Source organism: Nymphalis io, chromosome 13, assembly GCF_905147045.1.
Source record: "Nymphalis io chromosome 13, ilAglIoxx1.1, whole genome shotgun sequence".
NCBI classification, from domain to species: Eukaryota; Metazoa; Arthropoda; class Insecta; order Lepidoptera; family Nymphalidae; genus Nymphalis; species Nymphalis io.
Genome location: NC_065900.1, coordinates 5,688,545 through 5,705,737, shown reverse-complemented (window position 1 = coordinate 5,705,737; position 17,193 = coordinate 5,688,545). Strand labels below are relative to the sequence as shown.

The 17,193-nt window shown below is 32.3% G+C and overlaps 1 protein-coding gene and 1 long non-coding RNA gene across 2 annotated transcripts; both read left to right on the top strand.

Moving 5' to 3' along the window:
• Nucleotides 1–399: 399 nt before the first annotated feature.
• Nucleotides 400–4,078, top strand: LOC126772896 (uncharacterized). The gene is made up of 3 exons (XR_007669702.1): nucleotides 400–1,816; nucleotides 2,476–2,627; nucleotides 3,648–4,078. It is a non-coding gene; the product is annotated as an uncharacterized LOC126772896 (long non-coding RNA).
• Nucleotides 4,079–11,574: 7,496 nt separating this feature from the next.
• LOC126772950 (uncharacterized) lies at nucleotides 11,575–14,095 on the top strand. The gene is made up of 3 exons (XM_050493558.1): nucleotides 11,575–11,761; nucleotides 12,237–12,941; nucleotides 13,059–14,095. Exons 1-3 carry the CDS (start codon nucleotides 11,575–11,577, stop codon nucleotides 14,093–14,095), a joined length of 1,929 nt encoding a protein of 642 aa, XP_050349515.1.
• The last annotated feature ends 3,098 nt before the right edge of the window (nucleotides 14,096–17,193 follow it).

Below are 17,193 nucleotides of genomic sequence, written 5' to 3'. Positions count from 1 at the left end.
GAATATCTGATGAGTGGATGGTACTTACCCAGACGAGTTTTCACAAAGCTATACCACCAGTAAAAAAGCTCTACCACCAGTACCACAGTTACCACCCACTCGTCACTTATTGTACCGCCAAGCAATGCTTCGTAGTTGTTGCGTTCGGTTAGAAGGGTGATTGCCAATATAACTTTGACGGCGCATTGACGATGTATGGGATTGTTATTATCTCTTACAGTGTCAATGTGCAATGGTGACCATTTATCATCAGGTCGTTCATTATACCTATTTATAAAATTGTATTTTAAATAAATAAAAAATGACTGCTAAAAAAAATGTTGTAAATGATTACTTACGAGAGTAGTGAGAAACGTTTCACGTATATTGACTTGCAATCGACCGTGCTGATAACGAGCTTTACGGGAATAAAGTGCACAATCGACAATAGAGTTTTAGATAAAAGTACCCGTTCATTTCTTTTTTCTAAATTCAAATAATCCTTTCTATATTTTAATGTGCATGAAATTTAAATATATCTATTTTTTATGTGTGTGCGTGGGTATGTACATTCGTGTTAATTTTTGTGCATATCGAGTATGTTTATAAAAGTAACAGACTGATATTGGTTATATGAGCTGATGACACCAACTCAAATTAGCTGTTTTAGTTAGCTAGTTTTATTTAACATATATAATGTTAAAGCTAATATGATTGAAAATGAAATATTTGAATGATGAAAAAGTTTCGATACTATATAGACAACTTTTTAATTTAATATGAGCCTGAGATCTGTCTATATTTACTCTGTGGCTTAAAATGATGAACTACCAAGGGATGTGAAGGACATTCATTGAGTGACTACCGATCGAGAGTGCGGATAATGTGCGTTGCAGATAGCACATAATTCACGACAATATTGCTGACAGAGATAAAATCACTGCTTCGTTATATCGTATTCATTCCAGACTGTGTCAGGAATGAGCCTTTGAAGGGTTAATATTACAAGCTTGTTGCGAAAATTATAATCAAACTGTATGCCTGTTAAATCAGTAAAGCTATTCAGAAGAAAATAAATTTTTGACACTATGCGATAATGCTGTCTTGACCGTATGTAGGAAATTGAAAGTTGTGTTAAAAATTGACTAATTTTATATCCCAAAAATAAACTATACAAAAAACGTTTTGTGAATAAACTTACTTATCTTTGAAATGTAATGGAACCTTATTATTTAAAAAGTTAAAAATACCTTCAAAGTTAGAATAAATATTAACAAAATTTGTTGTTTAGAAAATACCTCGAGAAACTCGAAGCAAAAATCATCAGATACCCTCATCTTTCTTTGAGTATAATACTACAATAATATGAAAATAGTATAATAATAATAATATGAAATAATAATAATAATAGTATTGAATAATGGAAATTTGAATCAGTTACAAGGATAAAATCTTACTAGAAACATATAAACTTAAAGTTCAGCGGAACTGGCGCAAAACGTTTCAAAAGTGTGATTTAAAATATTAAGGATAATAAAATTCTTAAGGGGAATTTTTATCTTGGTCATAAAACGGTAGGAAATACCAGCTTAAGATATTTTCTAGATGAAAAACTTTGCGGTTTCAATTTTCCGTGGCCATTCTCTATGCAGTCTGTAATTCCCCGGCGTTTCATTATTACAGCAAGATGCTCGTTACCCCCATTTAGTTGAAAAAGAAAAACCCAAAGAAAGCAGTTGTTTCAAGTGGAATGAAATTCATAAATCACTGATACGGAGATTGTAGACGGCGCCGTTCGGTTTATTTCATGCTCTCTGCATATATAATGTTACTTGAAGTAAGTGCAGCAAGATTTATTTTACGGTTGAACGTGGTGAAAAAGAATGTTTAGTTGAAAAAAATTGGTAATTAAATATTGTTTTAATATTGGTTAACTTGTCTTTACTTTTTCTTGTTATTTTTTTTTTGTCGATATAATCATGGCACTTCTTTTTGCTTTTTTCTCATGTACTAATAGTGTGTGTATGTTTTATGCAGATCGATTGTAACTTTTAACTTTGAACAATAATTTGATTAGAAGCAATTTCCTGAATCTGTCATAATTTTGTTTAACAACCTTTATTTTGTAATAAGTATACAACAAATTAAGAAGATAAAATCTCACTGGTACTTGCTAGTGCTTAAAACCGAAGCCGTCAGTTAAGATTCTTGTGTTCTAGCCACTGGTCCTTATGAATCTTGTCAGCTATAAAAACTTATATTTTTTAAAATTAACAAACAGTATAAATAGTATTTTAATATTGATTTATCCTCTTTTTTGAGATATAAACATATTTTTATCTAAACATTTTACACATTAATTTGTTTTGATGTTATATTTATTGAATTTTTATTATTACGAAATATAATAATTACTTACAAATACACTTTTTATAATAAGTCAATTAGATCAGGTGATAAAATTATAATTATATTTTTATTGTTATATATAACTAGGTTTGGAGGATTACGTCATACATGCTTATAAATGCTTATGAACTCCTCAAAGCACAAAACAGTTTAACTCATTTAATAATTATAATAAATAATGTACGCCTGACCAACTTGCGGCCTCGGCAGCGAATTTCAAAGAGAAGCCAACTGTAGAGGTAATGTTATTACATAAACTATACCGCAACCATAACCAAACCACTATATTCAATATATACTGACTTGTTGATCTATCTTATTATCTAGGAACTATCTTATATGGCAGATTCACAGGTTCTGGTTTAAATTTCCGAGTCAAGTCATTAAAACATATTGGATTTATTTTAAAAGAAATTTCTCAATAACAGCCTAGAGGTTGGAAATTGATATTGTTTATACTCTTATGTCTTGGAAATCATGTAAATCCCTTGGTCTTATACCTGAATAATTTGTACAAATATAAGAGTACTTGTGTTTGTGCATACACTTAACAATAATATGTACTTCAAAGTTGGCTAGTTTTACTTTTAAATATCTGCCGTGGTCTAAATTAGGCAGGAGTGTCATAAGTAAATCATTAGGCCACTAAAGCTATTTAAATATGGTAACATACGCGAAATATACCTTACTATTTCTGTACTACTCTTTAGTGAGATAAAAAGAAGGGCTTCACAGCTTTCATTTAATACGTAAGGGTTTCCTTGCAAATTTTTTTCATGATGTTCTCAATGAGTTGTACTCATCCGAATTGAAAACCCGTATTTCAGTTCACTGGGCCATCTCACCTCATAAATATGATTAAATAAAATGTAAATAAACATTAATTTAATATACTGTAATAATAACAATACTTTTAAATTATCTGCACATAATTTGAGTTTAAAAAGTCCCATTAGTTGTTTCACACTAAACGCTTCCAGAGAATAATTCACACTAAAATGTGGCCTCAATATACTAACTAAACAAAACTGTGGCTCAAAAGGCTTCCGGCATTTTGTGGTCACTAAAGTCTTAGTTTTCGCAACACAAATCTCTCTGACACTCTGCGATTATACTCTAGTGTAACATATTTGGAGAATGTATCATATAAAAATAGTATTTGAGATGCTACGTAATATAAACTATAAAAGCCGTAAATGAAGCAGTTATGTTTGTAACATGTATAAATTTCGTTATTAATTTAAGTAAATAAAATATAGGTGAGGTTCACGGATTCAACATTACAGTCAAGTGAAACAAAAGCAACCGCATTACTGAGATACCTGTAAAGCTAGGAGGGTACATGGAAGACAAGACAGTAAGAAGATAAGTACAACATAGAAACTACGATATTGGATATTTTGAAGACCCAAGAGTAGCAGACTATCTTTTACTAATTAGTCGTCATTACTTCAAATGTTTGCTATCATCAAATTCATTTTACTCTACTCCAAATTTATTAAATGCAGTACTAAAACTCAATTCGATATAATGTTATAGGTGGGTTCACATATGAAAAGGCATGTTGATCAAATTAAAATGATTACTACTTGTAATACTCAATTACAAGGTACTATAAGTCCAAGTGCCCGAAATCGTATGACTACTTCTTGCTCAAGAAACACCAACAGTTAATGTCCCTAGACCTGGATTGAGACAAATAATATTTGTAAATAAATATTTTATATACAAAATTTCAATAAATGTGTTTATTGTTTATGTTCTAAATATGTACGTTTTTGTTCTTTTTATCAAAAGTTAAATAAACTTTGAACCACCCTCAAATACTCGCCTTACCTTACATGGCTATATTATACTTAAAATGATACAGATTTATTAGCAGTATCAAGTAAACCGCTACATTAAATAACCAATTAAAACATTCAAAGTAACGCGAGTTGATTCAGGGAGCTAATTACAAAACGTCTGCCAGAACCTTCGTTGTCCCCGTAAAATATTACTGCAATTTTTAATGCATAATTCAGGATATTCTGTTACCAATTTTGTACATAAAATTAACTTTCCATAAATGTTCCGCTAATAAGCAAAGGGGTCTTCTCTTTAAAAAGAAAGATGGTAAATTCAAACCACGAAGTAAAGCCGTGCCATCTGCTTTGCATTAACAACTATCTATTGGCTAGTATAAATGTTTTCATAAATATATTTTAATTCTCTTTTGTAACACTACAGCGTAGTCTAGATTAAAACCTTACTTTCCTAGCTCGTACTTTAATTTAATACAGGTTTTTATAATGATTTAGACTATTTATTTATTTATTTTATTAGCTATAAATATGAACCGTAATTTTATTTTTGCATAATCTACTTAGTGAAGCATCGGCATGTGTTATTCTGAACTCATAACAATCGCATTTTTTAAGCATTTGTGAATTTAATGGGTTAGCCTGATGATTGTGGAGGAGGAACACCTGACAATACAGCATATATGTATGATCACTCTTTATAATTTAGACACAAAAAGCATTTTAAGCCATCTTAAAACTTCTTCGTTTAATACTATTTCATCTGTTTCTTATAACTAAATATCATCTATATTCTATTATTATTAAATATTTCGCTTTTAAGGTTAAATTTAAAACAGAAAATCAGAAAAAATCCTGTCAACATGTTATTATTATGGTAAATTACTGAGGACAATGTCTTCTGTACAATAATCATAAGAATAATCAAATTTTCCCAACTTTGGAAACAAGAAATGTTAAGGAAAAATTGTAAGGACTGTTATTTTGGTATATAACTAAATTGGATTTCGGAGACCGCTATTACCCGTTTGTTCGCAACTAAAATCCAGCTAAGCCCTGTACTGTGTTTTTGTGTTCGACAATGGTATTAAAACTTTTGCGAATAATTTATAATTCTACTGACAAAGTATGTTTTATGTTAAAGAATAGCGGTGGAATATAATCTATTAAAAGTTACAAGAAGATGTCTATTACTAATAGAAATATTTAAAAAAAAAACTGTTAGGGAATTGAGAGTACACCTGTGTGCTCACACATTTAGAATGACATCATACTAGATGCTCTCTTGTATTTTATATTTATTTTTATTTTATTTAAAAAATTTTTTGATCAACGCAATGTGTAGTAGGAATACAAAAGTATTATTTTAATCACACAAATAGAAACACACCTTTTAACATATTTTTTATCTATTACAGTCTTCTTTTTACTGAGTATTGTAATCATGGTTCATATTATGTAAAATCAGGTTTATATTATCACTCATATTTTCAATTATTCAATAAAAGTATTTATTAGTTCTACAATTTAATTCAAGCTCGTAAAAACTTCAAAGTGATAGAGAGTATTAAAGACAAAATCGTTTTCCTAAAAGACTGTATTCGCCGAGCAAGCACTTTCAACTTTCTAAAAAGAGTGTTAAAGTTTTAAAGTCAGGAAATTACTAGGATTAATGTCATTTGAAAAACTTTTGCAAACATCCCTCTGGTATCTGAGAAAGTTATAAAATTTTTCTACGAGGTACAATAAGTAGGTAGTGTTAAAAAGTTTAAAAAGATTCATCACTAAGTTAAGTCGGTAACAGATGAGCTGTCCATGCGACGATCTGAGGAAATAAAACTAAGCTATGGGTGAGGTACGTATAGATACTGTCCATATTTATTGTTCAACTCTAGTCTCATTTATAATATCTAATTTATTGAGTGTTGGAATTAGAAGGATAAGATGTACATAGTCTAATATACAGTTACTGGCGGACGTTATATTGTTAATGTTTATATTATTACAACATCTATTATATAAGTTGTAACATTTTGCCCAAAACCTTTTCTTCCAGCAGTATTTTTCCAAGAATACTAAGCCCGCGATTAACTATAAATTAGTACTATTATGTAAAAAGTAATTTAAACCGTTTTGGTCATTTTATAATTCATGTGAAATTTTATAAAAGTACCTTTCCTAAAACATAGTTGACTTTGCATATAGAGAATATTATGTTATTAATAACAATAATTAATAACTTACAATTTTCTTGTAAGTACAAATAAAATACATACATAAATCGGATACACTTTGGTAATACAATAAATTCAACTTTCCTACTTAGGGTTATTTAAAAATTTATAGCAGAGTCACGGGTATAAATTTTCGAATACTCTTCCGAAAAGTGTTGTGCGGCGAAATCTGGTGTTCAGCCAAACACATGAAATGTTGTACTTAAATTCTGAAAATTAATGGAGTTGGAGTTTCGTAAGTGTATAAAATTTTTCAGATTGTTGTGTAAAAATATTTATACCAAATTGAGTTGATGGGGTTTATTTTATTTAAATCTTGGATAGAACATTTTGGAACAGTTTTATTATATTTAAGCAGAACAAATCACGTATGCAGTTCAAGCATTGTTGTTAAAAAAAAAGATTACTTTTCAAATAAGCATTTGACATCGCTCTGCGGTAAAACATTGGCGTGTCGCAACCCTTCTATTGAATGCATTCGATATTGCACAGCAATATCGGTTTCAACAAATGGAACTTCCATTCCTAGCACCGTCTACTCGAAACATAGCTATATCAATAAATTGCTGGATACATTATTGTCGGTTTTTGGCTTTAAGTTATATATGATGATATACGAGCAAATAGGTAATAGAGACATTGGCAATATATGGAAATATAAACCACTCCTGAAACCAAGGGTAGGTTTATTAAGAATCCAATTAAAATTTTATGCCCACGATGTTTACCAGGATAATTATAATTAATTTAACCAAAATGTGGAATATTGTTCATGAAAACAGTACTTTTAAACAATATTATGAGTTTACAAAAAAATAAAAGTTACAAAAACTGCAGAAACTAATTTAGGTCACCATTACGACCCAATGACCGCAAGGAAAGTGAAGTCTTAGACAAATGTAAAAGAGCATCTCAAAGATAATAAATTAAAATTAGTTCGAAAATGCATAATGCATAAAAAATTGCATTATGACGAGACGTCAAATTTAGCGGTATTTTTCAAATGTTGAATAAACATAATTATAGTTGCACATGTCAAAGTCAATTGACACATGACAACTAATGTTTTTAGGTTATAATTTTAATAAATTTGTAGTATTTATTTTAAAGCAAAGCAACCATGTAACGTACGCCAAAACTACGTTACAATTTGAAATTTATTGTACTTAGTATCCATAATAATTTTAATTGAAATTAGTTAAATGTTAATTTGAACAATATTGAAATATAATCTAGGAAAAAAAAAGTGCAATATTATGGTCAAGAATGTCAAACATAAAAGAGGGATTTTCTCTAATTTATATATGTTATATATATTATTACTCTAATTTATATAATTATATAAATATAATATACTCTTTTGCTTATAATTTATCCTATAATTCGTCTAATAAATATTTGTGCGTTATAATATATTTATTTTGCCATTTCTTTAATTATGTATTAAAAGTTTTGCTTCACAACTAAAAATCGATAGATTATTATCTGTAGGAACCGCACGCGCACTGTCAAACGCAGTTGTCACAATCAAAAAGATTTAATAACAATTTCGAGTTTTCAGTGTTTTTTGTGCAGTTTTTATATAAAACTAATAATGCATACGTATTGTGTGTATCTTTACCTCTACCAGCTTTCTTTACTTACCAGCCTCAAGGCTGCTCGTGAGCAAGGTCAGTTTATTCAGTGACAATTAATACGTGAATATTATAAAGGTGTAAACAAAGCCTAAAAGATCAATTAAATATATAATATATAATTATATAATTATATAAAAAATATAATTAATTGGAAGTAACTAAATTAAATTAAAATAATGTCAAATCATATTGTATTTTAAAAAGCATTGATTTTTTCAAATATATAATATGAATATCTGATTAGAATTTATTATAATTTTGACAGCTATGGCTATCGCAAGGATGAATAACGACCACTATATCTTTCTTGAGTGGAGAGAATCTTTAGGTCTTAATGTCAAATCTAGCAAATTTCAAGCCCTCATTATTGGCAGCCGGAAATATCAAAAGTCAACTGGTCTTCCTTGCCATGCATGTTTGACAATATTTTCATCCCTTATTGTGATCATGTTAAAAACCTGGAAGGTTTTTGTTATACTATTCTTAGCTGGACTCACCATATGAATGACATCAACACGAAAGTGTTTGCAGCTCTGAAATCTTTGCGTTGCCTTCAACATTTTCTTTTAAATAATGCTCGCACACATCTACTTCTTCCTTTTCTTGATTATGCTGATGCAAGCTTTGTACCATTAACCGAAGACCAATTCAATAAAACTGACAGACTTCAAAATACTTTTATTCGATTTATATATGGATTAGGCAAATATGACCATTTATCACAATTTCGTTCTCATCTAAATTGGTTACCCATCCGACTTCGCTAGAAAATGCACATCCTTTCTATTCTATACTGTGTGTTGTTTCACCTTTTTACTCCTCCTTCATCATTTGATATTCATTAGAAGATGACAATGACGACGATGACTCAGTGCTTTTATTTATGTGCTCTGTATTTTGTTGCGCGATGACCGTTGTAATAATCTTTGACGTATGTGCGAGCTACTCGAGCACATATTTGCTATAAAAATATCACGGAACAATGACTCTTTTAATTCAACGAAATCACATTTTAAGCTGACAATGCGATTTTTTAGATTCGTAATAGTTGTTTATATCTTCGTGTTCGCGTTGTTTTCTTATGAAAAATGCATGTCTGTCTGTCCATAGTTGTTAAATTTATTAATGAGGTCTTCTAAAGTGATTTCTTTTTTTCAATGTTGAATTAATTGAAAATTTCGACACCTTGTTCCCCAATCGAACGTAATATAAATGGCGATTTTCACGTTCCTTATCTAAGCCAGTAGCTAATAAATATAGTTCGATATGTAGTAGCCACTTTTTTCCAAATTCAATTGTTATTTATTTCGTTGTAATAAGTAACTTCGGTAGATAAAACGTTGAATTTTAAACCGTCATTTTAAAACTTTTGACAGAAGCTACGAAACTAAAATTAAAGTTTTATGATGTTAAATACCAAGTTAATGTTCACAGCACGCACTTCTAAAACCATGTATTATTATTTTAATTGATCTTTTAGGCTTTGTTTATACCTTTATAATATTCACGTATTAATTGTCACTGAATTAACTGACCTTGCTCACGAGCAGCCTCGAGGCTGGTAAGTAAAGAAAGCTGGTAGAGGTAAAGATACACACAATACGTATGCATTATTATATATAGAGACCTTATGACGAGTTTTATATAAAAACTGCACAAAAAACACTGAATACTTTTTGATTGTGACAACTGCGTTTGACAGTGCGCGTGCGGTTCCTACAGATAATAATCTATTGATTTTTAGTTGTGAAGCAAAACTTTTAATACATAATTAAAGAAATGGCTAAATAAATATTTTATAACGCACAAATATCTATTAGACAAATTATAGGATAAATTATAAGCAAAGGAATATATTAAATGATCAAATATTAATCTCATTTCAGTTTGACCAAAGACTTAACATTCCAAGAGGAATTATGAATGGAACGCGTGTGTATACACGCGTCCAATGCGCAATTGCGTATGTGTGTGGTTGTAGATTATAAACATTACACACAATGTTTTATTTTACTAATTTAAGGTATTTGTAATGCATATTTCACAAAAATTTTAACTTTCTGCACTTCTCCTCTATCTAAACTTTAACTGTACAAAATTTCATTCTTCTTCATCCACGCAATTGGCGGTAAAAGGAGAACAAAGTGGGGTGCTTCACGTATTTATATCACTACATAGTATAAAACAAAGTCGCTTTCTCTGTCCCTATGTCCCTTTGTATGCTTAAATCTTTGAAACTGCGCAACGGATTTTGATGCGGTTTTTTTTAATAGATAGAGTGATTCAAGAGGAAGGTTTATATGTATAATAACATCCATTAAATAGTGGAGAAGTACTGTTATTTTTGAGGTTTCTAATGTGATGTCGTAAATAATTACATTTTTTCCGCTTACATTGCAAACGCAGGCTGAACCCTACGAGTTTTATCAAAATAATGTACTAAGTATTGTACACATTGAAAAGGTCTACAGAAAAGTCCGTGATGGTATATGTCTATCTCTTATGGATAACCCACAATAACTTTTTTTTGGCATTTACTTTTTACGACAAATAATGGCTAATTTTCGAAGCGATTTTAACCAATACAGCATTAATCCTTAACCAATTAAATACCTTGAATGCATTGTTCATTTAATATAGATCCATATGGCCTTTTACACCGTATGATTTAAGTGAATATTTTCGAAGATATTACAGATTTAAAAATTGCGGGACGTAGCGTTTGCGGCGGTACCGGCCGGCCGCCCGGTGCGGCAAGAGCGTGCCTATAAATAGCGCGTCTGAGGCCGCGGTTTTCCCTGTAGCACTTTGAATTTAGCAGCGATCGGACGCGTTTATTATAAAAACGTGCTTTTCAGCGCGACAACGTATCAGTAATTATAAGTAAGTTACGATAAATAATTGTATGATAGTAGTTTTAAAATATAAATTATATTCTATTCTAAGGTTAATTTTTAAATCGCACTTTTAGTAATTATAAGTACCTACATAAGGTGAGGTAAGATTAGATTAAATAAAACCATAATTTATGGATTGAAATTTTCTATTAAGATCTTGATTAAAATTTACAGTTAGATCAATTTAATATTAGGGAAATTATTTTCAAAAATCGTGATTTAAGGTGAGATATGTAAGTTCAGAAAAAGTATTTAATAGAATAGGTATCTTTTGTTGTTGATGATTGTTGATTATCTTTTGTTATTAGTCGCACGAATAGCAAATTATTTTTTAAGTACTTTTGATTTAATTAAAATCGTTGTTTAAGTTGAGGTATTTCAGTAAAAAAAAAGAACTGAATAGAATAGGTATCTTTTGTTTTTTATGATTGTTGATTATCTTTTTTTTCTAAATAGTAAGAATTTAGATATTTTTTAATGCAGCACATACTAATAATATGGCAATTTGTGCATAGGTAATCATACATATAGAACTGAGTAAATTTCAATTTGTACAGAAATTATAAAGTCATGTCTAGAAGACGTTGTCGTTCGAACATAGGTCGTAGTACAGTGAATGCCAGAAGAGTACGTTCAGCAAGAGATGAAGAATCGTCAACGGAACGTGAGGCTCGCCTCAGTCAGGCTCGGGACTAGATATAGAGCTGAGAGAGAGAGAGAATCTTCAGTAGAGCGTGAGATTCGCCACAGCCGGGATCGAGATAGGCATACGGTTCAGAGGGACAGAGAATGTTCAGTAGAGCGTGAGGCTCGCCTCAGTCAGCTTCGGGATAGATATAGAGCTGAGAGAGAGAGAGAGAATCTTCAGTAGAGCGTGAGGTTCACCGCAGCCGAGATAGGGAAAGACATCGAATACAGAGAGCCAGAGAATCATCAGCACGAGTTACTAATTCATGGGTGAATAAAGAAAATTCTGCCATGAATTACGATCCTTCGATTTCTTACAAGGACGATCGTATAGTATCAATAGGTACAATGTTAGTAGTGTGTGAACATTGCTTGGCATTGAAATTCAAGGACGAATCGAAAGGCATGTGTTGCTTACAAGGAAAAGTCAAATTAGAAGAAGTTCTCCCTCCACCTGAACCACTTCACTCTCTTCTTACGGGTGATCATCAGAAATCCAAGCAATTCATGCGCAAGTGTACCACTTAGCTAGGAGTTTGCTACCATTTCGACCCGATGATCACAAATTTCTGCAAATATATTTTATTGCAGATCCAGATACACAAGCATCTACGCGGTGTACAAGTGTTGCACAGCCAATTGATAGAGATTTGATTAGATCTCTCCAAGATATGTTACATTCTCATAATTGCTACATACAGTCTTTCAAAACTGCGATTGAGAGTGTTCCAGCAGATACTCCTGACTTTAATGTCGTAATCCATGCAAATAAAGTTCCTGTTGGAGAACACAGAGGACGATACAATGCGCCTTCCACGAGTGAAGTAGCAGTGGTGATAGCTGGACAGCAATTTGACAAAAGAGATATTGTATTACATAGTCGTGATAGTCGTGATGATAATTTGCAAAAAATTTCAGAGTTACACAGATCTTATGACAGCTTACAATATCCTTTGATGCTATGTCGTGGAGAAAATGGTTATGCCATTGATATTTCTCAAGTTGACCCAATCGGTGGTACACCTCTGCGTAAAACAGTGTCATGTATGAACTACTATTGCTACCGTATAATGACAAGACGTAACAATTTCAATACTTTGCTTAGATATGGAATGTTAACAAACCAATACTTGGTAGATCAATATGCGAAAATTGAATCTGAGAGATTGGCCTACATCCGTAATAATCAAACTAAATTGAGAGCTGAAAATTACGTTCATCTTCAGGATGCTTTACATGCGAATGAACACCGCAACGGCATTGGGCAGTTGGTTATACTACCTTCATCATTCACAGGTGGACCTCGATATTTACACGAAAAATCGCAAGACGCCATGACTTACGTAAGAAATTACGGCAAAACTGATTTATTTATAACTGCAACATATAACCCAAATTGACCGGAAATCAAAGAAAATATTAACACCAATTTAACTCCACAAGACAGATACGATATAGTTAACAGAGTCTTCCATTTAAAAGTACAGAAACTCCTGCACCTCATTAACAAGTCTCATCTATTCGGTCCGCCGCGCTGTCATATGTACACAATAAAATGGCAGAAACGTGGCTTGCCACATGTACACCTGTTGGTGTGGTTAGTGAACAAAATTAGACCAAACCAAATTGACAGGGTTATTTCAGCTGAATTACCGGATAAAGATGAAGATCCTATCCTGTACGAAATCGTAAAGAAACATATGGTACACGGCCCTTGCGGGACTTTAAACCCGAATTCTCCATGTATGCGAGATTCTAAATGCAGCAAAAAATTTCCGAAGTCGTTCCAAACTCAAACAAGTACTAGCGATGACGGATATCCCAAATATCGTCGACGATCGCCAGAACAGGGTGGGCAAAATGCTACCGTCCGAAGCCATGATATTGATAACCGATGGATCGTTCCCTATAATCCGCTCCTTTTGAAAATTTTCGATGCCCACATCAACGTAGAGTTGTGCAATTCAATAAAGTCAATTCAATATGTTACTAAGTACATTAATAAAGGCAGTGATCAAGCCACTTTCAACATACAATCACCAAATGAAGTGGAAAAATATCAGTCTGGACATTACATCTGCAGCTCTGAAGCTGTATTATCATTCGAAGTGCACGACCGGGCTCCCACAATTGTCCACCTTGCAGTTCTTGCAGTTCATTTAGAAAATGGACAAAGAGTATATTTCACAGAGAACAATATACAAGAAGTTGTTAATAACCCGCGGGATACAACATTGACAGCATTGTTCAAGTTATGTGCTCAAGATGATTTCGCGAAAACACTGACATATGACAGAGTTCCAGGTTACTATACATGGAACCAGAGTTCTAAAACTTTTCAACGGCGAAAACAAGGTACTGCGGTTGATGGTTTCCCCGGAGTAAAAAAAACGGATGCTCTTGGCAGAGTCTACGTGGTTCATCCCAACAACAGCGAATGCTTTTACTGAGAATAAAACTTACGCTTTATCTGAGAATGTTACTGCATATTGTAAAAGGCCCGACATCCTTTGCACACATAAGAACTGTACAAGGTGTTGTTTACAATACTTATCAAGCAGCATGCAAAGCTATGGGGCTCTTGGAAGACGATTCTCACTGGGAAAACACATTATCAGAAGCAGCTGTCTGTAGTTCAGCTACATCATTAAGATATTTATTTGCCGTCATAGTAGTGTTTTGTCAAGTAACTGATTCTGTTAATCTATGGAATAAATTTTAAGAAAATATGACCAGTGATATTCTGATTCATCAAACGAGACTTTTACAAAATATAGCTCAAGATGAGCCACGATTAAACATCGATCAGAAAAAAGTATTCACTGCATTACTATCAACAATTGATAACAATGAAGGGAAATTGTTTTTCCTTGATGCCCCAGGAGGTACAGAAAAAACATTTTTAATCAATCTGCTTTTAAAAAAAGTGAGATCTATCGGAAAAATTGCGTTAGCTGTTGCGTCATCCGGCAATGCCGCTACGCTTTTGGAAGGAGGCCGAACCGCACACTCCACATTCAAGCTCCCGCTGAAAATCGCCACCGATGATAATAACAGCGTCTGTAGTGTTTCTAAACAGAGCAATACAGGAAAATTGATGCGTGACTGCTCATTAATAGTCTGGGACGAAGCTACCATGTCAAACAAGACGTCTGTGGAAGCACTGGGTAGGACAATGCGCGATTTGCGCAGCAAAAATTCACCTATGGGTTGATGTACAATTCTGTTCTCAGGAGATTTCCGTCAAATCCTACCAGTTGTGACTCGACGAACATGTGCTGACGAAATAAATGCTTGCCTAAAAAGATCCAACCTTGGGCCACATGTCAATAAATTAGAGCTTAAAACTAATATGAGGGTTTCGTCATCTTCACGTGAGAACAGACTATTTCCAGAGATGCTGCTAAAAGTTGGCAATGGAGAGTTAACACAAAGTGAGGGAAGGATTGACCTAGAAAACCTTTGCGTTTTGATAGACAACATCCAAGAGTTAGTCAACAATGTCTATCCTGACATTGATAACATAAGTTATAAGACAATATCTTGGTTTAAAGAAAGAGCGATTCTGTCACCAACTAACGAACAAGTAGATAAAGTAAATAACTTGATTCTTTCAAAGATTGATGCGCCGACGAAAATATACTACTCAGTCGATACTGTTCTCGATTTGGAAGAAGCTGTTCATTTTCCTACAGAATTTCTAAATTCTTTGAACCCGTCTGGACTCCCACAAAATGGTGTTGAAAGTAGGTTGTCCTGTTATTTTATTAAGAAACCTGAATCCACCTAAACTTTGCAATGGCACGCGTTTGCTGGTAAAATCATTGAAAACTTTCATAATAGAGTGCACAATACTCACAGGATGTGGTACCGGAGAAGATGTATTGATTCCCCGAATCCCTCTGATACCATCGGATTTACCCTTCCAATTTAAACGTTTACAGTTTCCGGTAAAGACATCTTTTGCAATGACCATTAATAAATCGCAGGGTCAAACCTTCAACGTTGCAGGCTTAGATTTGAGCGTAGACTGTTTTTCACATGGACAACTGTATGTCGCTCTTTCAAGAGTGACCTCCAGAGAAAACATGTTTGTATTGTCTAATGACAAGAAAGCTGTGAACGTTGTTTATAAAGACATTCTGTAATAAGTTGTAAAAATAAAATAAATAGTTAAAAATGTAAAAAGTAAATAAGTAAAAATGTAGTGTATGAATTTAGATATTCCAAAGATAGCAGGAAATCTTCATGGTATAGGGAAAGGGGGATTGTTTTACTCCAAATTTAACGCGTGTGGGCCACGGGCAGTAATGAATAAATCAAAACTACTGGATCGATTTTAATCACATAGACTATATATTTTATACCCGTGCGAAGCCGGAGCGGGCCGCTATGTTTTTATATACAACGTTCACAGTTTTTCTGTAGTGTATTTAGTATCAGCATTGCACCCGTGCGAAGCCGGGGCGGGTCGCTAGTTATAGATATATAAGGTAAAAAGTGTCCGCACTTCGTCAGTCGTCAGATACTCGAGAGCCAAGGTAAGAGTATACACGTTCTAGTAAGAATTATAACACCCATGGCACTGTTTACTTTATCATAGAGAGAATTGCTATTTCGCGGTACAATTAGTGGTTGGTGGCTTATCCAGACGATCGTGTATAAAGCCACAATAAAATATAATAAAATACAGGTATAATAAAATATAAACATTTTACAAATTAATTATAAGAAATATTTTATAAGAATTAGCATCAATGATTCTATCAGCCGATATTTCTATTTATACCTATTGTATTTGTTAATACGTACCCCAGCCAAAACATATTTTTCCCTGAAGAGTTATTTCAAATATATATTTAATTAATACAATATCTTAAAAATATTCCAAATTTATAAGGTATGATTTACTTTTTATCCACTTTTAAATTTATTTTTATTTTACATTACTTATTTTAATAAAGTAGCGAAATTTGCGACCTTTTTAATGTATACCTTTTTTTTAATTACCTTTCATTTATAGGTTTTCTCGAATGAAGGTCCTCAATGATCTTTTGGAACCGTAACAAGAGATATTATATCTCTGTTAAACAGAAATTTTGATTACATAGATCGTAAATTTATTTATCATTTCTAAACAATTGTTAATATTATAATGAGATTCATGACATGAACGATAGGTGTTTTATTAATTAAAAGCTACATAACAGTCTTTTAATATGTAAAAATATATTTATATGTATCCATACAAATGTAATGTTTGTAATATGCAATCAAGTCCAACAACTATCGAACTATTATTAACAGAAAAAGTACTGTACTGTTTTATCATACGATTGTATTCTATGAACTATTACAGCGTATGTACATTAGTAATTAGTAGAATTAAGTATAGTGGCGTCAAAACGTGACGATGCCTAATAGTATGTAGCATGACTATCAGCTAATTTCTCACGTTCATAATTATTATATACTTCAACGTGGTCGCACAGTATGTATTAATTATATTTTTTTAAATGTTTGCTTTGTTATTCTTTAATATAATTTT

Bases quoted from the DNA above. Each gene is read 5' to 3' on its own strand.
- LOC126772950 (XM_050493558.1), top strand. From the start codon at position 11,575: ATGCCAGAAGAGTACGTTCAGCAAGAGATGAAGAATCGTCAACGGAAC. The intron at 11,762-12,236 runs GTGAGGCTCGCC...ATTTTATTGCAG, and splicing joins CAGAGAATGTTCAGTAGAGC to ATCCAGATACACAAGCATCT. The intron at 12,942-13,058 runs GTGGACCTCGAT...CGGAAATCAAAG, and splicing joins ACTACCTTCATCATTCACAG to AAAATATTAACACCAATTTA.